Source organism: Vanellus vanellus (assembly GCF_965231255.1).
Source record: "Vanellus vanellus genome assembly, chromosome: 5".
NCBI classification, from domain to species: domain Eukaryota; kingdom Metazoa; phylum Chordata; class Aves; order Charadriiformes; family Charadriidae; genus Vanellus; species Vanellus vanellus.
The window spans coordinates 52,836,111-52,861,267 of record NC_138910.1 but is presented as its reverse complement, the minus strand read 5'-3'; the positions used below and the strand labels follow the sequence as shown (position 1 = coordinate 52,861,267).

The window sequence follows — 25,157 nt, the reverse complement described above, 5'->3', positions numbered from 1 at the left end:
TGCGTTTGCAATCTGTGCCTTCTGGGTTAGGTGGAGGAACTGATCCCACAGTAGGAGTATGGGGGGCGGGGGGAGTAAAGGGAATTTAAAAACGTGTTTAACCTAGCTCGCGTGTGGCTGTAACCTGCGATGCCTGTGTGCTTATGATTGAAGCGGTCCTGTGATTGTATGTGCTGTGAACTTCAACGCAGCCAAACCAGGCTGCCTGAAATTATGCAGGCTTGAATCAAACTGTGACTCTTTGCTCTGAAGTTTAGTATATGGCATTTAAGGGATGCATGTATGTGTTTGCGTGTGATGGACTGAATCTGTTAATTGAAAGAATAGGATCAAACCAAGTAAGTATCTTTCCAATTGCATTTTTCTTAAGTTGTCGGAGGGAAAAATTACTTTTAAAACATAAAACAGCGCCCAAGAAAATCTAGAGGGCTCCTTCCTTGCCCAGTGGCTGTCTCCTGCCCTTGTGACACAGATACCACCATAATCGCGTGAAGCTGTGTCAGATTAGCCAAATGAGGCTGCACAGCAAGACAACGGTCTGCGAAGGGCTGTGTCTGCATGGCTGCAAGCTGCAATACCCCTACGCATGCCAGCCGTGAGCGAGCCCCAGTTGCAGAAACCAGAACTGCTCTTTGGGAAAACGGGCTTTGCAATTACTGGGGCTCACTCGTTATTTTTATCTGAGGTTATTCCTCTTGTCCTGACATGAGGGATGTGTGAGGAGCTGTAGGGTGCTCTCCACTTGAGGCAGGGAACAGGCAGGTTGGAGTGCTTGGCTGGAAGGGGCTGGGAGCACCCACATGTTGGCTGCTGGCAAAATATTGATCCCGCTCCGGGGAAGTTACAGTGCATCATCGCTTGTGGATGTGCAAAGCCTTAGTATCTCTGGAAAACTACTCAAGTTGTTCCCAGCCCTTCAGGGCGGGTAAATGCCTTCAGGACTTGCTCTGGAGGTCCCCAGGCTGTATACCTCAATCTGTTATTTCTCTGCTAGAGAAGAGGTTTGCGCAGACATTGGATTGCGCATGGGATGTTCCCGCTACGTGTATATATTTTTTTTCCTCCCTCTTGCACCAAATGCTCACCTCTGGTAATTCTCCAACTCCAGAAAAGTCCTTGGTATTGCATCAAGTCATCCCCAAGTTTCACAAGCGCTTGACTTTCCAAAATACCTTTTTAAGGCAGTTTCTGCAGAAAAGAGACGACTTGTTGGAAGAATCTATTGCTCACTGGTGTTTTTAAGGAACCAGCCAAACTCTCTCCTATTGCTGCAATAAGAGTGAAACAATGGAAGTGTTATTTGTGTTTAATTTGTTGAGTATTACAAATTTACAAGGAAGTGAAAGAAAAGTGACATTCAAACTGATCTTCATAGGAACCAGGCACAGATCCCTGTAGAGACAGGGGTCACAGCGCTCAGCAGAGCCTTCCTCTTTCTAGGAGAGGAAATTGGTAGTAGGAACAGAGGTATTTCTGTTCCACCAGTAAAGGTGAAGGCACTGTTCTCCAGCCCACCAACCGTTCAATACACTGGGACTTCAACTTTAATTTAAAAGTATATTTAACTGGTGTTTTAACCTGCTTCTAACCTGGTTTAGAGAAACAGAGGTGTATTCTGCAGGTGAACCACTGACAGAGAGGCAGAAGCACTGGCCGAGTTTTGTTTTGGCTGCTTTAAAACAGTCACTCTGGCCTGTGCTATGCTCTCTGGACGCTATAGAACTGCAGGTCACATCTATGCCACCCTCAAAGCTGGAGGGTTTCCCGTGTTCCTAAGACAGCTTGAGGGGTTGGGGGACCTGCAGGTAGTGTGGGGGCTGCCTCTCCCTGGGTTGTTGGGTCTGCAGAGAGGGATTTCTGGCTGTTTGACAAGGAGGCAATTGCTGCTCTAGCTGGACAACTTTAGAGCCCATGGCCTGTGTGAGAGGACGCTCAGGCTTTGAGAGGGATGAAGCCGGGGGGATCACGATGGTGGTGTGGTGTGGCAGATTCCCACCGCCTTGGGATCCTCACCACAAAGCCCATGCAGGCAACCTGCATCTCTGCCAGGTCTGCAATATGTTCATTGTCTTTGCTGCTCCCCCTCCTTTAAAAGTAGCTATGAAACTGTTCCTTGTCCTACCTGCGCTGTCACCATGAAGGGGGACATCAGGATGGGGGACAAGGGCAGGGTCCACACTAGACTGTCAGTTTGTTGCGTTCATTGTTCTTGCACTGTGTTGCTGGAGGGCAGAGTTAAGGTGATGTGGCTGCTCCTGTTCAGCATGTCTAGCTCTTATTGTATTCAGATTTCCTTTAGCTCTGAAATCCTGGGCTTCATTTGGAGCACAACAGCAAAAAAAAAAAAAAAAAAAAAAGCATGTATTTCCTTTCTTCTTTTTTGCATTCAAGTAACTGTTACATATGCTTTAAATTAATCTTATCTGCGTTCAGGTTAGAAATAAAGTACATGTTTATGATGGTGTGTACCTGTCACTTTGCTCTTAAATGTCTGAATAACACCATCGAATTTGGCTGAGAATGTATATAGAGAAATTGGTAATAAGCACGTCATTTGCAATGAGAAAAGGACAGACTCTGAAGTGTTCTTGATGGGTTTGTAGAGTAGCAGGGAAAGCGTTCAGATGAGTCACCCTTACACATCTAAAGCAGGAGATGTGCACTAAGGCAGATGGATTTGCCTTCACAGCCTGGGCTATAGGAGCAAGGAAAGGGTTTCGAAATGTGGTTTTATCCTCCAGAAGGATGCATTTCATCCAGACCCCAGCTCCCAGGGCAAGGAAAGATGCTGTGCTGGCTGTCCTCTCTCTCTGAGCACTCTCTGGCACAGTTGGTTGGGCCAAGAACTAACTTGGCTCCTCCACAAAGTCTCTTTTATTAGTACTCATGTAACTTGGCCTGTGGCCACACCACCTCCGGCTGCAATCTTGTCAGCTCTCCCAAGCAAAGCAGGGTTAGGCCAGGTCATTTGGGGGATAGGGAGAGGAAAACCCAGGTTGTGCCTGGAGTGGGGCTGCTGCCTGGCTGGCTGGCACCATTTTCATCTGTGATGGTCCCAGGTTTTGTGACCTGCAGGATGCTTTTTCCCTGGGTGCCACAGCTTGCCATGTCCATACCTATAACTGCACATATGAAGGTGGAAGACGGCTCTTTGACCCAGCAGAAATATGAGAAAATCCAGTGACTGGGCAGCTCCTTTTTTTTTTTTTTTTTTTAAAGTGGGAGACACTTGCCTTCAGTTGCTTGGGGCAGCCACAGACCCTGCAACCAGTTATATCCTTTCTGAAGGGGACCTGTAGCCTCTCCAGGCGTTTAAAGACCACTGTAGGAATTTGTACATGTGTTTTCCTGGTGGATGCCATGCTGGAGATCCCACTGGCCAGGTGGAAAATCTGGTCAGACAATCATGAAAATCCCTTCAGGCCTCAAATTCAACAACTTTTATTTCTTTGGAGATGAGAAACTTGATCCAACTCTTGTGTGTTACTGTAGTCACCAGGGGGATGGGATACATTAAGGTAACTCTGGCTTGCAGTCCTTATTTTAATTACTTGACAAGCTGTTGTTAAAGGCATCTTTGGTTGGCAAGATCACCATAGCCATAGAGTCACCCTGTAATGCACGGTTCCTGTTAAAGTCATGGCAAAGCCTGTGTAGCTCCTGTGGATTATGCTCCTTTCTTCCCTCCTCCTTAGCTTGGCTTCCTGGGGAGGAGAATATGTGGTTACACTGCAGGTGTGTCTTTTCCAAATGTCCTTGGACATATGAAGCTATTGAACCACTGTCCAATTTCAGTCAAATCAGACCAAGACCTCAAAATAGCATCTGATGCTGAGCCTGCACCAGGGCAGGTGAAAATCTCGTGTGCTTCCAGCCCACTGCTGCTTGGGGGCCAGGGTTTGGGTGGCCCCTGTTTGCACGGGCAGCACAGGAGCATTGCTTGAGAGGAGAGGGAGAAGCTCTTCCCACCACCCGGAGAGCTGAGGGAAACTTTTTTCAGCTTGTTGGTCTCCTGCCCTGTGCAAATTCCTGTTGCAAAAGCCTCTGCTCGCATACGTGCTAGCACGCTTCCAAAAATTTTGCTCCTCTGTGATGTTAGCTGTCGGGGGAAGGCTGCATTATTTATTGACTCAGAGTTGAGTCGAAAGATGGAATCACAAAGGTTACTGGACCTTAAAAGTAAGGCAAAACCAATAACCTTTCTGTAGGATATTAGCATGGCAATCTGTACTGACTGTGGAAATCTGCTTGGACAGTTAAAAATATCACCAGAAAGGGAATAGTTTTTCAGTTTAGCTTCCATGTATTAAATGAAAACTACTTCTGCAGTCATAGCAGCAAAACTTTGTATGATTCCAGTTAACATGGGTTCCCTGCTACATAACTGCATCCAGTTGCAGGAGTGTTTCTCACAGGTATTTCCCCTTGAAGGTCATCCCCAAGGACAAGCTGCCTGCCAAGCTGTACTTCCCACGCACACCCGTGCTCCTCTGCTGAAATCAGCCCTTCTCTGCATGTCTCTTCCCACTTCTTGGTGCTCTCTGATCTGTGGAGGATGAAGTATCTGCAAAGTTTTGCTGGTCGTGTGTCAGGCGGGGCAACTTGCACCTTTAATTTTTCCTGCCAATGAAATGAAGCCTTTCTGTGTATATCTGAAGCCTGAGAAGCGCAAGCATGTTTTTTTTGTTATTTGAAGAGTTTGTTCCAGCTTTTGATTCCTTCTGATATTAAAAACAAAACCGTGAAGGTTGAAAGTATCATCATCTCTAGGCTTGCCAGGGATCTGCAGGTCTTTGGAGGTAGGATTGCTTTAGGCCTTAGTTGAAGAAAGACCCCGGTGTTTAACACGACACCTTTCCTCTCAATGCTTTGCTAGCTGTTAGAGCTGAAGGGACATTAACCAAAACAAACCCACAACCCGTGCTGGTTAAGTAGCGTATGTAGGACTTGGACGTTTCTGGTCTCCCTGCATTCTCATTCCACTTTCTGCTCAAACATAATTGCTGAGACTGATGTTTCCTGCCATTAGTTGGGTGACAATCAAGACAGCTTTATCGGTTTCAGGCTGGACACTTCTCTTCCCACTGCCTTTGCCGAGGCATTTGTGGTTGCTTCTGCGCCCTTGTAGCTTGTCTTTGCTTCCACACCCAGCCCAGCTTGACCTGTGAAGCACTGACAGCACAGAGGTATCCAAGTTGGCTTTATTGAGCTAGAATTGGTCCTGGACCAGTTTAGCTGTGTTAGCCCAGACCTGGCTGTTTAGCTTCAGTGCGGTGGATCTGGAGCTCTGTGGTCTGCAGGAGTATCTGTCGGACACCTACGCATCTACTGTGATGTAGGTGGTGTTCATCTATTCCTGACTTTGTGAGGCTGTTCATGCAAGTTTCCCAACCCTGGATTAGGATTTTGTGAAGGTGGAGGTGAAACACAGATGGAAGTGGAGTGTCAAAGCTTTGTGTCTTTGCTTAGCTTCAGTAGCTGGTGGGTGAGTATTGTTTATGTCCTCAAGGGCACTGTTTTTAAAATGCAGAGAACAGAGTGGTTCTTAGGGTCTTCCCTCATTATTTTTGCTAATGTTAACAGACTTGTCTATGCTGACATTAGATATGATCCTTATTCTGAACGCTAAAGCAATAGGATGCACGTTGTGCCTTTGTGCACACTTCCAACCCACAGCTGCTCTCTGCAGCAGGTGATGTGATGCATTTGCAGAGGCAGTTTGAAACAGTGAAGCACCCAGAAGCAAGTTTCTTCTTTTTAAACTTTGCTTCCTATGAAGAGAAGGCTAATGCGTGTATGTGTCTGTACAAGAGAGCTCATGGAGGGTTGACTGAGGCACTGGGTTCTCTGGACGCTGCATTTTTGCAGTGAGATATCAGAGAAGTCAGTTCCCTCTTGTCCTCTCTTCCCTTGCTTCTCCAGGAGAGAAATAAATATGATAGCAGGCTTCCCTGAACCTCTCTTCAGGAAACGACTTGTCCAAGCGTTAATGTTGAAGGGGGGGTGGGGAGAGAGGGGAGAAAGACATGAACAGCCCCATTTGTGGATCAGAAGAAATAAGCTGGTCTTGAATCTGCAGTAGGTGGGTAAAAGCAGTAGCAAGCCCCAATGCTTGATGCAGGGTCTCAGCCAGTCTGCCCCAGCAGACGTGGGGGGGAACCTGGCCAGTCTGGGAGCTGCCTTCGGGGCTCGCGGGCAGGGGCTGTGCCAGCCGCAGAGCCCTCGCCTCCCGACGCAGGGCTGCCCTCCGCTCTGCGGGGCCCCATCGCAGTTGGCCGAATCCCCGGCATCGCTTGTCACCTCGCATTACCTGATGGACAGACTCCGGGCCCGCTTTGGTCTGTGTAAATGTCACCTGTGCCGAATGCCGCTGGAGAGGAGGAGGCGGCCGGCCGCGGCTGGCACGCAGGACCCAGTCCCGTCACCCCAGTCCCCTCCGCTCTATCCCAGAGCTGCTTCCCCACCGCAGAGCAGCTCCTTGCTGGTCCCACTCGGCTGTCATGCTGATGTTTCTGTTCATCCTCCAAGTGATGGGAGAAAAAGGCTTCTTTTTTTTTTTTTTTTTTCCTTCCCCTTGAGGAAAGCCATTTCATCCCTGCAAGCCCACAGCCTTTCTGTTGGGAGATGCATGGCACTGTTTTCAACCAAAATTAATCAGACTTGCAATCTCTGCTGTTTGCACTGTCCAAGCCAGCCTGGCTCCTTTGGACTGAAACAACTTTGAGGGTACTCAGCTCAGGGAACAGGTAACCCCAGTGTCAAGGATGCCTTGGCATGGCCCTTCCTTCCCCCACACCTTCTGCCAGCCGTGCAAATTGTTCCTCACACAAGCTGATAACCTGGTAGCAGTCACGTCTTATATCCCTCTTGGAGCACTCCAGCTTGAAAATGAGCAGCCGAGAGAAGTCTTTGCGCAGGTGTGGGAGGGTGCATTTCTTCTCCCTCAGGGACTGACTCGGCAAACTTATCCCAGGGAGGGACTGGAAGTCAAAGTTTGGACCACCTTGCAGGAGTGCTTTGCTGTGATTTTTGGTTAGGGGTTTTTTGTGTGTGTGTGTTTTTTGTTTTTTGTTTGTTTTTTTTTTCTGCTTTCCTAAATGGGGTTTGCATTACAATTTATAACAAATGGATAAAATTGCTCATTGGTAAAAGGAAAGTTAAAATTGATTGGGTTTTGTTTGGTTGGGGTTTTTTTTGACCAATGGGTTTGTCCCAGACCTGGCAGGACAGCGTGACCAGGCACCTTGGGAACAAGCTTGTTAACTGTTTTGTGTTATCAGGCTCTGGCAGAGCCCAGCTTTACACCCGTGTGTGCTCCTATAGATTTTCTCATTTATCTGTCCATCCCTCCAAGCAAACACTCCTTCATGCATTCATGCTTCCTCTTTGGTGTCTTATTGCTGTGTTAAAAAAGGTTGGCACAAGCCCTCCAGGCTTCCTGGCTTCAAACTTTGATCCCATCCTGGGGGCTAGGGGATTCCCCTGGCCATAGCCCTTGAACAGTCACCTCTCAGTGTGGACACAAGCACACCATGGGACTTACCACAGCAAGCAGTTTCCTTGGGTGAAAGCCTTGCTCTGGCTCCTTGTGAAACTTGGAGCCTTTCTAGTGGAGAAACAGTGGTGACGGAGTTTCCGTAAGGTCTGGTGTAAATGCAAACAGTTAAATAACTCTCCTGGGAGTCTTTTCTTGTTGGTTTAAATCTTCATACTTTCAAAGTATGCCCTTTTCTGTGTTAATGGAAAAGGATGAAGACTTATTCTTCTCCTTAACTGTCTGGATGGGATAGATTTCTGCCCAATCTCCCCTTCAGTAGCTTATTTTCCAAGCTGAGGAATCCTCAAAGGCAATGTTGTTTATCTAGTTGTTTAAAGAGGCATAAAAACAATTTCTTTATAAGTTTGTGCTACAGATGCTGGGGAGGACTGCATGCTATGGTACCAGACTACCACAGGTGATGAAAAATGCATTCGCTTTTCTCTGACGCCGATAATGGCACAAGTCAGGATGCTCCTTTTAAGTCTCAGGAAACAACCAAGGTGCCTCTGTGAGCTGAGTGCTTAGGTAAGGTGGGGGCCGGGCAAATAGCACGTCTCCTGCCCACAGCTAGAGGCTCTCCTGGCAGCTGTCTCTGGGGTGAAAGGCTTTTGCGCTTGGAAGCTGTTACAAGGTAGGGATTTTGCTGTCTACTAAGAGAAAACAGGCTGCGTGTCTCCATGATGGTGGCAGGGGGACGTGGGGTGACTCTCTCTCCAGCAGCAGGCAGGAGCCCTGGCTCTGCCTCCAGACCGTCTCGTTGCCTCCAAGGCTTCTACGGCTGTCATTGAGCTGGCTTCCTCTTGCTGCACATCGCTTTCCCACTGGGAGAATTGATCCAAAAAGCCAAGGCAAGAATTGACAAAGACCTTTTCTCCCCCTCCCTCTGCAGAATTAAGTCTGAAGTGGGTTGATAACAGCAGATCGAGTCCTCCTTGACTCTGACAAATGTCTTTAATGTTATTCAGCAAGTTGACCTTTTCCCGTCTTTATTGTGCGTCTTCCCTTTGAATCAGATTTGATTGTTACTTCAGGTAAAATAACAAACACTGTCACGTAAATAACTTTGCAATAATGTTAAAAGGAGGAAAAAAACCAAACAAACAAAACACCAAAGCGCTGCCTTACTTGCAAATGCAATGGGAACAGGCATCCTCTGTGCCAGCCATGGAAAACCAACTGTGTGACCTTCCCAGACAACATCTTTGCCTTGCTACTCCAGGGAATGGACTCCTGTGTTGAAAAGCCAACAGAGAAACAATGGTTCATTGAAATGTTAACGACAGCTAATGCTAACTGGGGTTAGTAAATTCTAGGGGAGGGAGAAAAGGTCATATAAATCCTTAAAATACAGCTAGATACATAACCTATCAGGACTAGTGGGCATTTAATGCCCAGATACTCTCTGAATATTTGGGATTGACCTTATGGAAGACTGCGTTTAGGCCTTGGGGGAGGTGTTCAGCCTCAGAGACTGCCCTGAAGTGGCAGTGATTGAGGTTATATCGCTTTTTATGCCACCTCTTCCCCAACAGGGTTCAAGGGCAGAATGATCTCATGGGGGATGAGATCTACTGTGAGACTCAGTCTGACAATTTGCACTGGAGCTCTTTAGCGTGGAAGGAGGAAACCCTCTGTCCTTGTGGCTGTGAGACCATCTGCCTAGGCATGTCTGTGTGGCTGCAGTCTCTGCTCTGCCTCGTACTAAGTGAGGCAAAGTAGTGGCCAAAATATTTTGTGGGTGCCTTGTCCTGTCATCTGTGTTGCTAGCATGTCATGGGCAGTTTCTGTCCTGTGTTCCTCCAGCTCCTCCTGAAGATGCTGGCATTAAGTTTTGAGAAGTGGAGAAACATGTGAAATAGCATGATGGAGAGGTAAGTGGGTGGGAAGGGGAAGAGCTGATCTATGGGAAGAGGAGCCTGAGCCTGCTGAGCACGACACCTGAACCAAGGGGAGCAAAGGTGCTTCATAACACATGGGGAGCATTTAGGGTTTCCAGCCTGGTCAGTGGGGATTTCATGGTTTCAGATGTGCGCTGCCTCTAGAGCCAGCTTGGACAAAAGAAATGAGACCTGAGGGAACAGCCTGAAGCAGGCAGGCAGGCAGCGGTGCCTTCTTCCAAGTCAGCTGAGGCACTGAAGCAGTGAAGGAAGATTTGATTTTTCAGTAAAAAAAATATGTTTTGTTCATAATATGTTTTGTTGCTGTATGTAACTCTATTTCTTGTACCATAACCAATGTTTTGCTCTTTCCCTTTATAGCATAAGGCATGTTTGCTGGTTGGCTTTGAGCCTTGGCCAGCATTTAAGCTCACACAACCAAGGCTGGGCAGCTGATCGCTGTACAGTCACCCTCGCTCACAGTGTATTTAATCTTTCTGCTTCTCCCTGTAGATTCCCCTGTTCATGCCAGCTCCACATCTGTGAGCCCATCATCAAGCCTTTCCACAGGAAATTCGGTGGACGGGCACCCCAACTACCTCGAGGCCCCTGCAAACGCTTCTCGGGCGCTGCCGTCCCCCATGAATGCCATCGGGTCTCCGGTGAACGCGCTGGGCTCGCCGTACAGAGTCATCGCGTCCTCCATTGGTTCACACCCCGTCGCTCTGTCCTCAGCCCCGGGCATGAATTTTGTGACACACGCCAATCCGCAGGTAGGTTAATGTACACACTTGTTTTGCTATGAGTCATGGTGCTCGGAGAATGGGGTACAGTTCAAAAACCTGAGGGAGTGGGTTGGCTGGTAGAATCTGGTGTGTTTTGGCCACTTAGGGAGATCAACCGTAAAGAACAATTTCCAACATGTGAATCTTTCTGCATAAATCCCCATGGCACAAACACAGAGAAGACACCTGTATATATTTCAAAATCCCTTCACAGTAAGGGGACAGAGCTAATTCCCAGGTCTGTTGTCACCATGGGTGCCATCCAGTTCCCCTCCACTGCACCTATTGCAGTGTGTCGAACTACTGTACATGGAAATAAGCAGGATGGCCAAGGGCTGCAGCATGTGAAGTGTTCTCCTTCCTCCTGTAATAGGGTATCTGCTTTGTTTCATTATTTGGAAAGGAGACAGACTTTCTATAGAGGGAGAAATGTTACTGCTAAATGCCAGCCGCATACTGTGTTGCATATAAACTTTGCCTGAAGAAAAATGACACGCTCCTGTCCTTACTGCCTGAGCTCACTTACGTGATGAGGCTTCCCCTCCAGACCGGGAGGAGACCGAGCGGTTGGGGTTGGTGCCTCCCCAGAGCTATGGATGGGCTGGGAGCCTCCTGGGGTGGCTCTGTGGGGCAGGGACAGGGACAGGCTGCCCCAAGTGCCTGGCACCACCTCTGGCATGGCTGGGACCAAGGTGGCAGTGTGGGATTTTGATTGTGTGCTGAAATGCTCTGGGAGAGCAGATCGAAGTGGAAATTCTGCCTTTTATTAACAAGACTTTGTGTTTTATTAGTGGGACCTGAAGGTAGGGAATGCTCAAGAGCCTCATGGCTCCCACTGAAGAGGCAGCAAGGAGATGGTCCCTGAGCTCCAGACCCTGCTGCCCATTCTCTATGGTCTGTCTGAAGCTCTTCCCAGCACCTGCCACTGAGGCTGGGAGAGGATGATCTAGGGATGGCATTGAAGAGCTCTGAGGGGAGTATAAGGGTGATTTGGCAGGTTTGGCTTGCCTTTCACCAGCAGCCTCAACTCCTGCATGGGTCTGGGCTGTCAGCAGTAGGCGTGCTGGGCATCCTTCCTTCCCTTGCACCACCTGACTGTTCCCCATTGACATGACAATATTTGTGCCTGTGGCATCCAGGGCAAGTACTTTGTGGTGGTGGAGCTGGTGGCAGCGTTGGCTGCATGGAAACCTTTGCTTTGGGGCTCGGGATGCTCTGGGAAGTGGTTTCCCCAATCCAGGCACTGTGCCAAGTTCCCAGCTCAGAGGAACAGGTTTCATTTGTGTTGCCTCTAATGCAAGGAGACAGCTGGGCCTTGGGGATTCAGCAGGGAGGCCACTAATGGATTTGGGTTCAAGCCGTTGTCCCAGATATCATACATGATTGCACTTAACCTGCAGGAGTCAAGCTCTGAAGACACTGATGGCTAAAGCTGCCCCGTTTTTTCCCCCCACATACACCCTCTCTCCCTGTTATTGTCTCAATGTGCAGCAGGAGAGAACAAAAAGGTGGTACCTGAGCTCTGAGTAACATTTTAAACCATAAAATTTTCTTCCTGGATCAGCATCTTGCCAAGAAGTTTCCAGGGTGAAAAAAGGTGGCTGGACACTTGTATGGAGGAAGGGGTTGATTTCTCTTTTCCTTGGACCAAGTTCGGATTTTGAAGCATTAGGATTTACAGCTTCCCAGTGCCTGGGCTGGGTCTCTGCTGGGGAGAGTGAGCCTCTGGGCAATTTTTTTCCTCTCACTTTTATTTTCCAGTGCAGCAAAACAAGCTGGCTCCTAATGTGGTTATTTTTGCTGGATAATTTGCATTTCCAATGTCGCCAGCCTGTTGAAGCTTTTAGAATGAAGGGACAGGGTGAGAGAAGATAAAAACGGGCTTCATCTTTTTGTTTTTCTAATGACAGGTGCAAAAACCCCAATGGGATGAACCTTTCTTGTTCTTTGCTGAAATCCCCTGTGGAAATATTATACTTTTTTCATGGGAAATGGGCAGTTTCTTGGACCAAATGGAGAACTTGCAAAAACATGTATGGAACAACAACGTGCTTGAAGTCTAGTGGTTTAGATGTTATGGAGACTGTAATGAAGTCTGTAGCTGGACTTTTATCCGAAGCCTTATTTTCTGTCCCTACTTCTACTGTCTTGCTGAGAAGATGAAATTTAGCTGATAAATTGGGGCAGCTGCTAAAAACAAGCTCAGTGATGAAGAAACCGTCCCTAGACCTCAAAGCATGGCAATGGGAAAGATGATTTGATGGTGGTTTTGGAGAGATGTTGCTCTGCCTAGACAGGTTTTGACAGGACATGCTCAATGGCCCCTAATCCTCACTGCCCTGCCAACAACAGCTCAAAAGCAAATAGCAATAAAACGAAGCCCTGGGCAACATCAGGCTTCGGTCTCTAATCGATGTCAGTTTGTAACCTTTAACTTGCAGCGGCCACGAGCAGCTCCTGGGGATCTCAGCTGGGGGCTCTGGGCCATTCGCCTACATCTCACTGCAGCTGACTTCAGGTGCTCAGTCTGCTCCCTTGGGTATGGGGGTTTTTTGTTTGTTGGTTTGTTTTGTTTTGTTTTCTTTTGTTTTGACCTGGCGACACCATATCTGCTCTGTTCTCCAGCCTGTGAGTGTTTGGGAACCTGAGTCCCAGGGAGTGACCAAGATGGCCACATTTTCATGCATTTACGCAGATCTGCCTATCGTGATGCAGGGAAGCTAACCAGCTTATCACTTTTTTTAAAAACATCTTTACAGCCCTTCCCCCCCCCCCCCCAGCCATGCAACAGTGCAGGTTTAATTGCAACAAATCGCCCGGCTGGTTCCTTACTAAGCTGTTAGTGCTCAAGGCTGCAAGCAGCCGGTGATCAGCATCCTGTAATGAAGCAGGCAGGATCCCACCAGCACTGTCGCTTGGAGGCTGTAGCTGAGCAGCTGAGGGTTGCTGCCTGCCCTTTTCCAGCTCTGCTTAGTCCTGGCTTTGGTGACAGCATCAGGGCAGGGTGAGAGGCATTATCTGCTACCAGGCATCTGCTTAAACCCCTCCAGCTGGATTCACCAGGGGATGTCTGTCTGCCCATGGCAGCCCCGTAGAGTTGCTGGGGATAAGCTTGTGGGACGAGCCCAGCAGGGGCAGCAAGGGAGGGGTCAGCTCAATTTGGGGGTGGTTTCATTGAGGTATGACTCTTGACCCTGTCCTGTGGCTTCTGCTTCTGCAGCTCAACATCCTGAACAATGTCAGCAGCTCAGAGGACATCAAGCCTTTGCCAGGTCTCCCAGGGATTGGGAACGTGAATTATCCATCTACAAGCCCAGGATCCTTAGCCAAACACATCTGTGCTATCTGTGGGGACAGATCCTCAGGTAAGAGGTTTTCTTTCTTGGGGAAGGCTTTGTGCAATGAAAACTCCCCTGGTGCTCTGAAGCGAGGCTCGCGCAGGAGTGAACACTGCGGAGGCTCACTGGGGCCATATTGGCATTGCAGGATGCATAGCTGGGTCTGGCTTACTCAAGAGCAGGCTGTTTGGCAGATTAGTTGCGCTGTGCCCAACAGAGAGCAAACCTAAAAGCCATGCACTTCTCCCTTACGTGTACGATCTCATTTTATATTTTGTCCCTGTTTATCAAAGGTAAATATATAAAAACCGCTGAGGTCTTATTTACCTGTGCTTTGTGTTAGCTGGCCTTTGGCTCTGCTTGGGTTTTCTCTCCTACCCCTGAGATGCGTAGCCTGGCCGTGCCTTGCAGCCCCCCTCCGTATCAGTGCACCCTATTTGCTACCTATGGCTTTTCTGCACTTGCACTGCAGCGAAGATGCGGCTCCGTATCCTTCCCCTGGGATGCGGTCCCTCCTTATCACAGGAAAGTGGTGGTCCTATAGCTTGACTGCAGCTGGTCACTACTCCTGCTAAGAGCTCTTAAAACCAAGTCAGGCCTGATAAGGTGATACCCTGCAGCCATTTTTTCATCTTTGGGGTTGGTTCGAGCTCTCTCACGCTCGAGGCAAGGGCAGATGCCCACTTGCCCACTGATGGCCTCTCCTTGCCTCCCCAGGGAAGCACTATGGGGTCTACAGCTGTGAGGGCTGCAAAGGCTTCTTTAAGAGGACAATCCGGAAGGACCTGATCTACACCTGCCGTGACAACAAGGACTGCCTCATAGACAAGCGCCAACGCAACCGCTGCCAGTACTGCCGCTATCAGAAGTGCCTCGCAATGGGGATGAAGAGGGAAGGTATGTGCAGGCCTGTGGAAGGAATAGGCTTTTAGAAATTTTCCTTAGGTTCATTAGGGGAAATCTGCCTCTTGGTGGCCCTCCAAGGCTGGAACATTCCAAAAACCCCCACTGACAGCTTCAGGGCATTTTTGACCTTGTTTAGTAAAAGAAATGAGGCTGCTGGGGAAGCTATTGCACTGTAATTTTCTTCACATCCCTCTTAAACACACATGCTGGTGACTATTGGATCTATTAAAAAATTTTGACCCAAGCTTTGCTTTTAGTTAGTGGCTCTTAATGGCCTGGACCCCTTGAACCCCTGTAAACCTTTGCTGTGGACATCACCTGACAGTGAGGAGTCCTGCAGCCTGCTGGTCTCCTCTGTGAACAGCAACCTCCTTTTTCATTTTCGGCTTGCTGGCTCCGTTTGTCACCTAATTCTTGCACTGAAAGATAAGGGTGGATGATTTATTTATACCTTTTATTTTATGGTTCTCTGTGATTTCCACTCTTAACCTCATCTTCGGAGCTGAGCTGTGGTACGGCTTGCATCCTGTGGTGGTTTGGTGCTGCAGGAGAGAGCTGTATGGAAGCAGTTCACGCAGCCTTTCCCATACTCCACGTACACTCACTGAAATCCCCAAAGGACCGTGTTCCTGGTTGCAAACCACCTAAGGTTTTGATCTGGAGCAAGGGTCCAACCTGAGGCAATTGGACTTAAGTGAGGGATTTTGCACTGACCTGAAGGAAGCCTCCAAGAGCTGCTGAGGGTGACACGTGCCTGTGATGGGTCCTGCAGCCCTGCCTCTCTCCCACACAGCTCTGGAGAGTGCAAAAGTGTCAGTAAAAGTCACCACTGAGTAAACCTCTGCTGCAGGGAAAGGTGAGCCAAGAGGCATAGGTGTTTGTCTACCTCTGTCCCCTGCAGCTAGCTGCTCCTTTGGTGGAGCAAGGACCGCTGAGCTCTATTGTCTCCCAAATTATACTGGCAGATGCAAGGTCAGGTAGTGACAAGTAGTACAGCTTTTCAGCTGCTTTTTTCAAGATGAAATAACCGTGCTGCCTCCAGGGCTGAGTGCCAGCAGGCAGCATAGCTGTCCCTTTTGCAGGCCACACTGTCCCCCTGCAGAACACGCAAGTTAATCCCTGTGCAGGAGGTCAGATGGTGCAGGGCAGAGCCTGGGGAAGAAGCTGTGACGCTGGGTACAGGCTCAGCCTCACCCCATTCCCTGTAGCATCATCAACGCTGTGCTTCCTCAACCACTTAGGGCAGCGGGAGACTGTGAAACACGAAGCTCGAATCGAAAACCTAATCCCAGGCACAGTTCTCCCTTCCAGCTGGGTGCAAAATGATTTGGAGGACCAGGATGTCAATGTAACTTTCCTTTGCAGAGCGTGAAAATTTAAACCCCAGGATCCTGGTGGATCCTACGGGGGATTGGCTGTAATAATCACAGGGGCTTTCTGGGAGCTGCAGAAACTGGGGACAGATTGCAGCTTGAACAAGGAATCCTGGATGAGTTTGAGGGCTGAGGGATGGGACTGGTATTTCCTTGGCGTGCTCACTCTTCCACTAAGATTTTGATGACTTTAGAAGTGCTTCCCTGGCTTCTTCCTGTCCATTACCCTAAAGAGGACAACTGCTTCCCCCACTTGGCTGGCGTGTATGTGTTTCCCTCCCTCACCAGCGCCAGACTGGATGCCCCACTGAGCCATCTCCTTGGGCGCTGCCAGTTCCCCAGCAGCTGGGCAGCGCTGGGAAGCACATCCTCCCAGCTGGGAGAATCACGGAATCACGGAATTTTCAGAGTTGGAAGGGACCTCTAGAGATCATCTAGTCCAACTCCCCTGCTAAAGCAGGATTGCCTAGAGCACATTACTCAGGACTGCATCCGGGCGGGTCTTGAAAATCTCCAGAGGAGGGGACTCCACAGCCTCCCTGGGCAGCCTGTGCCAGTGCTCTGTCACCCTCACCGTAAAGAAGTTTTTCCGTGTATTTGAACGGAACTTCCTATGTTCTAACTTGTGCCCATTGCTCCTCGTCCTGTCACTGGGAACCACTGAAAAGAGCCTGGCTCCTCCTTCAACCCACCCTTTAGATACTTGTAAGCATTAATAAGGTCTCCCCTCAGCCTTCTCTTCTCCAGGCTAAAGAATCCTAGCTCTCTCAGCCTTTCCTCATAAGGGAGATGCTCCAATCCCTTCATCGTCTTGGTTGCTCTTCGCTGGACTCGCTCCAGCAGTTCCCTGTCCCTCTTGAACTGGGGAGCCCAAAACTGGACACAGTATTCCAGTTGTGGCCTCACCAGTGCAGGGTAGAGGCGGAGAATGACCTCCCTCGACCTATTGGCCACACTCTTCCCTATGCAGCCCAGGATTCCATTGGCCTTTTTGGCAACAAGGGCACATTGCTGGGCCATGGATAATTTACTGTCTACCACGACCCCCACATCCTTCTCCTCAGAGCTACTTCCCAGCAGGTCCGCCCCTAACCTATACTGGTGCTTTACGTTCTTCCTCCCCAGGTGCAGGACCTTGCACTTGCTTTTGTTGAACCTCATTAGGTTCTTCTCTGCCCAGCTCTCCAGCCTGTCCAGGTCACGCTGGATGGCAGCACGGCCCTCTGGGGTGTCAGCCACCCCACCCAGTTTGGTATCATCAGCAAACTTGCTGAGGATACACTCTGTCCCCTCATCCAGGTCATTAATGAATATATTAAACAAAATTGGACCGAGTATTGACTCCTGGGGGACACCACTGGTTACAGGCCTCCAACTAGACTCTGTGCTGCTGATCACAACCCTCTGAGTTCTGTCCCACAGCCAACTCTCAATCCACCTCACTGTCACCTCATCTAGCCCATACTTCCTCAGCTTCCTAATGAGGATGTTATGGGAGACAGTGTCAAAAGCCTTGCTAAAGTCAAGGTAGATGACATCTACAACTATCCCCTCATCCAGCCAACCAGTTATAACATCATAGAAAGCTATCAGATTGGTAAAGCATGATTTACCCTTGGTAAATCCATGTTGACCGCTTCCAATAACTTCCTGTTCCTCAGCGTGTTTGGAGATGACATCCAGAATGAGTCGCTCCATTACCTTCCCAGGCACAGAGGTGAGACTAACCGGTCTGTAGTTCCCTGGGTCCTCCTTCTTGCCTTTTTTGAAGATCGGAGTGATGTCAGCCTTCCTCCAGTCCTCAGGCACCTCTCCTGTTCTTCATGACCATTCAAAGATGATGGAGAGTGGTCTAGCAATAACATCCGCCAGCTCTCTCAGCACTCCTGGGTGCATGCCATCAGGGCCCATGGACTTACGAATGTCCAGCTTGGCCAAGTGGTCTCTGACCCGGTCCTCCTCAACTGAGGGAAAATCTTCCTCTCTCCAGACCTCCCCCTTTGCCTTCAGAGTATGGGATTCATGAGGGACAGCTTTAGCAGTGAAGACCGAAGAAAAGAAGGCATTCAGTAACTCTGCCTTCTCTGTGTCCTCCACCACTAGGGCACCTGTCTCCTTCACCAGTGGGCCTACATTTTCCCTAGTCCTCCTTTTTCTATTGATATACTCAAAGAATCTCTTCTTATTGTCTTTAACTGCAGTGGCCAAGCTGAGTTCTGATTGAGCTTTGGCCCTTCTCATTTTCCCCCTACATAGCTTTGTTATATCTTGATAGTCCTCATAAGTTGCCAACCCCCTTTTCCAGAGAATGTAAACTTTCCTTTTTTTCCTGAAGGTCCAGCCAAAGTTCTCTATTTAGCCAGGCTGGTCTTCTTCCCCGTCTGCTTGTTTTTCGAGAAATGGGGATGGCCTTCTCCTGTGCTTTTAAGAGCACCTGCTTGAAGTATGCCCAGCCTTCCTGGGCACCTTTGCTCTTCAAAACTGCCTCCCAAGGGACACTCTCGACCATGCTCCTAAACAGGCTAAAGTCTGCCCTTCGGAAATCCAAGGTGGCGGTTCTGCTGGCTCCCCGCCTTACGTGATCAAGAATTGAAAATTCTATCATTTCGTGATCACTCTGCCCAAGGCGACCTCCAACCTTTACATCCCCCACAAGACCTTCTCTGTTAACAAAAAGTAGGTCCAGTAGGGCACTTCCCCTAGTTGGTTCCTTCACCAGCTGTGTTAGGAAGTTGTCTTCCACACACTCCAGGAACCTCCATGACTGTTCCCTCTCTGCTGCGTAGTATTTCCAGCAGATGTCTGGGAAGTTGAAGTCCCCCACAAGAACAAGGGCAGATGATCGTGAGACCTCTGCCAGCTGCTTATAGAATACTTCATCGTTTTCTACATCCTGATTGGGAGGTCTATAACAAACTCCCATCACGATGTCTGCCTTATTGGCCTTCCCCTTAATTCTTATCCATACACACTCAACACTGTCATCCACACTGTTAAGTTCCAGACATTCGAAACTGCCCCTAACATAGAGGACCACCCCACCACCTCTCCTTCCTTGCCTATCCTTTTTGAAAAGTTGGTAGCCATCAATTACAGCACTCCACTTGTGTGTGTCCTTCCACCACGTTTCTGTGATGGCAACTATATCATAGTTTCCTTGCTGTAGAACGGCCTCCAGCTCCTCCTGTTTATTCCCCATGCTGCGTGCATTAGTATAGATGCACTTCAGCTGGGCTAATTGTCCTGCCACTTTCTTGGGGGGAAAAGCCCTAATTCGCACCTGATCATGCTCGGACACTACTGTTGTTACCAAATTATCACTACCCCTCATGTCTCTGCTGCCACACAATTCACCATCCCCCATCATCACTGGGACAGGCTGCAAGACCTTGCTAACACAGGGAAGTGCTGAGTATTGCAAAGTGGTCCTGAGTCTCAGTGCTGAGGAACGTTCCATGGATTGGTCCTTCCCCTGAAAGCACCCTAACGTAAGCCAGGGTAAGGCAAGGCTGATGCAAGGGCTTATTTCCTGACACCGGTGCAAACAGCAGAACTAAAAAGACAAATGGGAAAGAAATCTCCTGATCCAAGTATCTGACCTACAACCTTGTCACACCCTTTTTCCGGCAGCGCTTACCTAATTGAGAAAATGGGGATTGAGTTCTCTGGCAGGCTTGTTGTGAGCTGCGGGCTTGCTGAGCTGGTCCCTTCCTTGGTGTCTCCTGATGCTTACGCAGGTCTTGTCCTCTTAAAGGACTCTTTATCCTTTGACCTTGGTGGTTTTCCCACTCCTCTGGATACTGACTGCCTGGTGCTTAGCTAATGGGAGGGAGGCATTAAGCTGTTGGATAGCGAAGCACGGATGTCTGCGTGGCAGGGGCCAGCTTTGGAGCCACCTTCTCCCCCACTGAATCTTCAGTTTCAGGTGGATAAATGCCTACAGCTCAGTACGGGCTGTTCTTTGAGACCTGGCCAGCTGCATAGCTGTCCCTCACAGGCTACGGGGCACTCTGGAACCCTGCCTGGTGCTGTATGTTCACACAAGGGAGCGATGCTAGCAGGACTGGAGTTTTGGGACATTTCTTCCCAGCAATGAGCTAAACTGATGTGACACCTGCTGGTCACGTTTTTTTTTAGCAGGATTTTCTTATTTCCCTTTGGGATTTCTTCAACAAGAACGTGCGCCCAGGACTTCTCTTGAGCACAAGGCTTGGCATGCTGCATACACACGTCTTACACCAACCTGTTTTCCACACACCCAGTGGACCTGGGAGCTAATAGCTGAGATCTGGAGAGAATTCCAGTGATTCTGTTCCTCCAGTCAGTAGCTATTTTGGACAATGTACAGAGCTGGGAGAAGACAGTCAAGGCGTTGGGGCATTCAGAGGTGCTAGGAACTGTTTTCTAGTGGGGAGGGTTGGGAAGAGAGGTGGTGGAGGGAGAGGTGATACCAGGGCTGGGCCAGACTGGGTAAGTGGTTGCTCAGGAATGAGGCAAGCAGCATGTGTGGATCCAGCTGGGGGTGAGGGGCCATCTAGCCCTGCTGCTGGATGCTCTGGCTGCTGTGGGACTGTTAGAAGCACGCTGCAATCGCAGGACGCCTCAGTGTCTGGGTGCTGGGTCCCTCCTGCCTCCTCCAGCATCTAGTGACAGCTAAGTCCAGGCTGCCACCTGGAGGTATCAACTCCTCTTTCCTCTATTTTGGAGCTTCGTACCTTGGAAATCACAACTTTACATCAAATTTGGAGCCTACTGGTCTACAGCAACCCCAAAGTTATTGGGGGGTGGTGAGGGTAGCCATTTTAATGGATGTACACCTGAAATATCCATTTATTTTCTGTTTGCCCCATCCCAAGGGGGTTTTTCATTCCCCCTCCCAGAGGACATGGGATGCACGGTGAGCAGGTAAGTGTTGCTGTGGGTGTAAAGAGTCATGTTTCCGTCCTGCAGCTGTGCAGGAGGAGAGGCAGAGGAGCAGGGAGCGGAGCGAGAACGAGGCGGAGTCCACAAGCAGTGGCAGTGAGGACATGCCTGTGGAGAGGATCCTGGAAGCTGAACTGGCAGTCGAACCCAAGACGGAGGCATACAGTGACGTGAACACAGAGAGCTCAGTAAGGGGCACTAAAATCACTTGTAGCTTGAGATGAGAGTCTTTGATGTGTCGTTTGAAAAGAAAAACCCCATGTGAACTGCTAGAATTTTGTAAGGGGTTTTGGCTTCGCACCGCCTAAAAATCAGCAGCAATTCTTCTTTTGAAGCTACTCCGAATGACAACTAGAAGACAGCCTATACATTATTTTCCTAGCAGTTTTTACCAGTTCCTTTTGGTTTCAATGAGTATATAGGGCAATAGGTGGATGCCGGAGAGTCCGAGCCCTGTGCTGGCTTCCACAGTTGCACAGCACTGAGCACTGCTTGTCTGCCCCAGTGACCAAGATTGCAATGGAGTTGGACACAGCAGGTTTACTGCTGTGGTTTTACTGTTTTGGATAAAAATGCTGTTCATGCCTGTTCAGAGCCTGCTTGATGGCTTTTAGATGCGCCCTGGGAAGCAGGACTGCAGCCTGCCACGCAGGACTTACTTTGCAAAGAACAGCAAGCAAACAGAAAAGTCTAGCAACCAGCTGATTTGGCTGGTTGTAGAGAGGATATTAGTAGCTGATATCTTCTCTTCTCAACAGTGCATAGCTGTGATTATTCGCAATTCCATCATTTTACTCATGGCTCTGTGTATCGTTAACTTGATCCAATACTGTGTGCAGTGCAGATAGTGATTATCAAAGATTTTACAATGACAAATTCTTCTCTTTTCCTCTGCTCTTTCCCTTTTGGTATCACTCTTAATTAGACAAACGACCCTGTCACCAACATATGCCACGCAGCTGACAAGCAGCTCTTCACACTCGTTGAGTGGGCCAAGCGAATCCCCCACTTCTCCGACCTGACTCTGGAGGACCAGGTCATTCTCCTCCGGGCAGGTAATGTTCCCCACCTGTGGCCTCTGGGGCTATTCCTGGTACCCCCATCCCTTCTCTGGGCTGTGTGCCGTGCCAGCCAGGCTGGATGGTGAATGGGAGATCCTGAGGTGATCCATCTCTGCTGTCACAGGGCGAGCAAGCCATCCTGAGCCATGATGAGTGGTCGGCAGAGGCTGTGAATGGGGCAGTAGAATCTGTGGTTTGTTCCCCTCTTCATGTAGACATGGAGGAGGGCTGGAGGAGAGTGAATAAATGTGTCTTGTTAATGCAACTGCTATAACTGCAGAACTTACTATGTGTGGGGCACATTAGTGTGTAACATGTAAAATAATGTAAAGGGGTTGCTGATGCAAGGAATATGTTTTTTGGAGGAGGAAAAAGCAGCATCTTCCCCCCCCCCCCTTTTTTTTTTTTTTGGTACTTTGAGTCTTTTCCTGCACATTCCTTGCTGCTGGCAAGGGTGCAGTTGGTACCTGGGGTTCCATCTCTCCTGTGAGCTGAGTCTGAAGCCAGCAGGGAGAAACTGGCTTTCCTGCTCCATGTGGAACTCATTTTTTTCTGAATAACCTCTTGTGTCCTGCATACCTCCTCTTGCAGGCTGGAATGAGCTGCTCATTGCCTCTTTCTCCCATCGCTCTGTGTCAGTGCAAGACGGCATCCTTCTGGCCACGGGCTTGCACGTGCACCGCAGCAGTGCTCACAGTGCTGGTGTGGGCTCCATCTTCGACAGGTATGTGGCCCATTTCTGTTATCCCCTAGCAGCGACAGCCAGGCTGGCTCTATCTTTCCCCTCTAGATGCAAAACATATTCTTAGTGAGAACTAGAGCAAACCCACGGCGATTTGGGTTTAGCTTAGAATGAGGAGGGGACGCTGGACTGGCTTAAAAACCAAGAAGGGGGTAAAAGCACTTTGGAAAGGGATTTGCAGCTGCAGAAGCAGATCCTTGGTTGGGTGTGCAGGGGGGTGTATGCTTCTCTGCTTTCTGTCTGAGTTTGCCGTAACTGGATCTAGAGCTAATACTGATCAGCAAAAGCTTTATCCAGCAAAGCCTTAAACCCCAACTTGCTCTCATAACGACTGCACATGTACTGTCCGTGCCATGCCTGCTCCCTGCCTGGCAGGACACCACATTACCACTCTTACACAAGTGGCATGCGTAAGGGCTGTGCCCATGTTTCTCACAGTGAAATGTGGAGAAAAACCCATGCGGCTTTCCCCAAGTGACTGCAAATTGTTCTCCATAGTCCAAACAGAGCACAGAGGGCATCTGCTGAACAAAGTGAGAACGGGAGCGAATTTGATGGTCAGGTGCATGAATGCTGCTGATGCACATGTAAGAGCAGTGTGTGGCATGGCTGTCTCTCAAAGCTGCCTCTTCCTGCAAAAAGGAATTGGGAGCACTCCCAGAGCCTGTCCCAGACGCTTTTCAGCCACAGCCTTGCTCTCCGTACCTGTCTCTGATCATCTGCCCACCCATGTCCCCCACATGCAGGGTTTTAACAGAGCTGGTGTCCAAAATGAAAGACATGCAGATGGATAAGTCAGAGCTGGGCTGCCTGCGAGCCATTGTCCTGTTCAACCCAGGTAAGTCAGAGGCCTGGGGCAGTCCCAGGTGACACGCATGCCCTCTGGGCCATGGCAGGTCACAGGCAGGAGGGCTGTGGCATTGAGCTTCAGGACTGCAGACTGATTTGTCCCAGTCCCTGGGTGCATGATTAAAGAGAACCTGAGTCCTCTCCCAGTTGTGCGTGCAGTCACTCTGCTGGTGATGGAAAGGTCTCTTCTGCAGTGATTTCTTCCCTACCTGTATTCTCTCCCTTGTCCAGATGCTAAGGGTTTGTCCAGCCCCTCAGAAGTGGAATCACTGAGGGAGAAGGTCTATGCCACACTGGAAGCCTACACGAAGCAGAAGTACCCTGAGCAGCCGGGGCGGTGAGTGTCCCCAAGTGTAGAAGGCAGCTTAGGGCAGCACAATTCCCACCTTGGAAAGAGCAGACTGAGGCAGGGGTGTCTGTGCCAGCTTTGCCTTGAGCCACCTTGGGCTGGAGCCCTGAGCAAAGCAAGGGCAGGACACCAGCCAAAACTCGCCTGAGCAGCCCAGCTCCTGCAGGCTGGCCTGTCCTCTGGGTGCCCCAACCCTGGGCCAGAGCTTTTAGGATGCTGGCGAGATGCAGTTTTCTTGCTTTTCAATCCAATCCTACCCTCTGCTGGCCAAGCTCTCAAAACGCCGGCAGCTGGATCCGTCCTCATCACCACCAGCCAAGTGATGCGCCCACAGCATCTTCTGCTATTTTTGGCTCTGGATGTGACCGCGGAGCGCTGCAAGAGGGGAGGGGGGGGGGGGGGGGGGGGGGGAGGCAGTCTGCCTGCTGCACCCCCTCGCAGCTGCGCCTCAAAACAGGAGGCAGCGGCTGGCAGAGGCACCACTGTGGGGTTGTGCACCCTCTCCAGGGGCCAGGGATTTTTGAAGGCTGTTTCAAGAAGGATTTCAATGACACCATGGACATGCAAGTCACTAGTTCAAGTCTTGGCTGGGGAGAGAATCTAGACATATCTCCTTTTTTTTTTTTTTCTTTTCTTGGAAGTTTTAAAAATGCTAAATTCTGTTTTGAAAAGATAGGTATTCCCTGCACATGTGAGGACAGAAATGTTTATTTCTCCGCTTTGAAAGCATAGTGGAATCTAAACCAGAGGACTCTCCAAGGCATTTTGGGGAGAGGATTTGGGCTCTCCTCTCCTGAGGCCCCAGCGCAGGCTTGGAAATGCGTGGGAGAGGGTGGCCAGTGTCTTCTTCATGCTTCTGACTGCTCTCCTCCTTGCAGGTTTGCCAAACTCCTTCTGCGCCTGCCGGCACTGCGGTCCATTGGGCTGAAGTGCCTGGAGCACCTCTTCTTCTTCAAGCTGATTGGGGACACCCCCATTGACACCTTCCTCATGGAGATGCTGGAGACACCCCTGCAGGTCACTTGAGGGTCTGGCTCCACTATGGCCAAACCCTGGCCCCCCGTGCCCCTACACAGCCTCCCGCCCTTCTGCTCTGGGCCTACAAGAGCTCAAGAGATGTCCTCCACCCTCTGCTCCTCCTTGGTGGGATTGTTGTGGTTTTGTACAGCTGTAAATCACCCCCTCTAACCCTCCCTGGCCTGGCCGTGGGGGGTCACAGATCCTCCGACCAGCTAACCAGTCCCTTGCCCCCCTGTACAGATAATTGCTTTAAATTATTTTTTCACTCTCAATAAAAGCCAACAAAACAAATAAAGTAATATATGAGAGAGGCACTGATTGGAGCTGGCAGAACAGTGTCCTCTTTTGCCATGGTTGCAGGTCTGGCTTGGGATGGGGCTGAGGGACCTTCCTG

General features: G+C 49.6%; 1 protein-coding gene across 2 annotated transcripts in view; it reads left to right on the top strand.

Moving 5' to 3' along the window:
* Nucleotides 1-24,769, top strand: part of RXRG (retinoid X receptor gamma) — a gene marked incomplete at both ends in the record, with an annotated part of 42,319 nt that extends 17,550 nt beyond the window's left edge. For both annotated transcript variants that reach the window (XM_082484698.1, XM_082484699.1), the window contains 9 exons: nucleotides 9,931-10,190; nucleotides 13,423-13,567; nucleotides 14,258-14,437; nucleotides 20,770-20,930; nucleotides 21,668-21,797; nucleotides 22,395-22,527; nucleotides 23,292-23,383; nucleotides 23,626-23,731; nucleotides 24,622-24,769. In XM_082484698.1, coding sequence (XP_082340824.1) covers nucleotides 9,931-10,190; nucleotides 13,423-13,567; nucleotides 14,258-14,437; nucleotides 20,770-20,930; nucleotides 21,668-21,797; nucleotides 22,395-22,527; nucleotides 23,292-23,383; nucleotides 23,626-23,731; nucleotides 24,622-24,769 — 1,355 coding nt within the window. The remainder of the gene's footprint in view (nucleotides 1-9,930; nucleotides 10,191-13,422; nucleotides 13,568-14,257; nucleotides 14,438-20,769; nucleotides 20,931-21,667; nucleotides 21,798-22,394; nucleotides 22,528-23,291; nucleotides 23,384-23,625; nucleotides 23,732-24,621) is intronic.
* Between the last annotated feature and the right edge of the window lie 388 nt (nucleotides 24,770-25,157).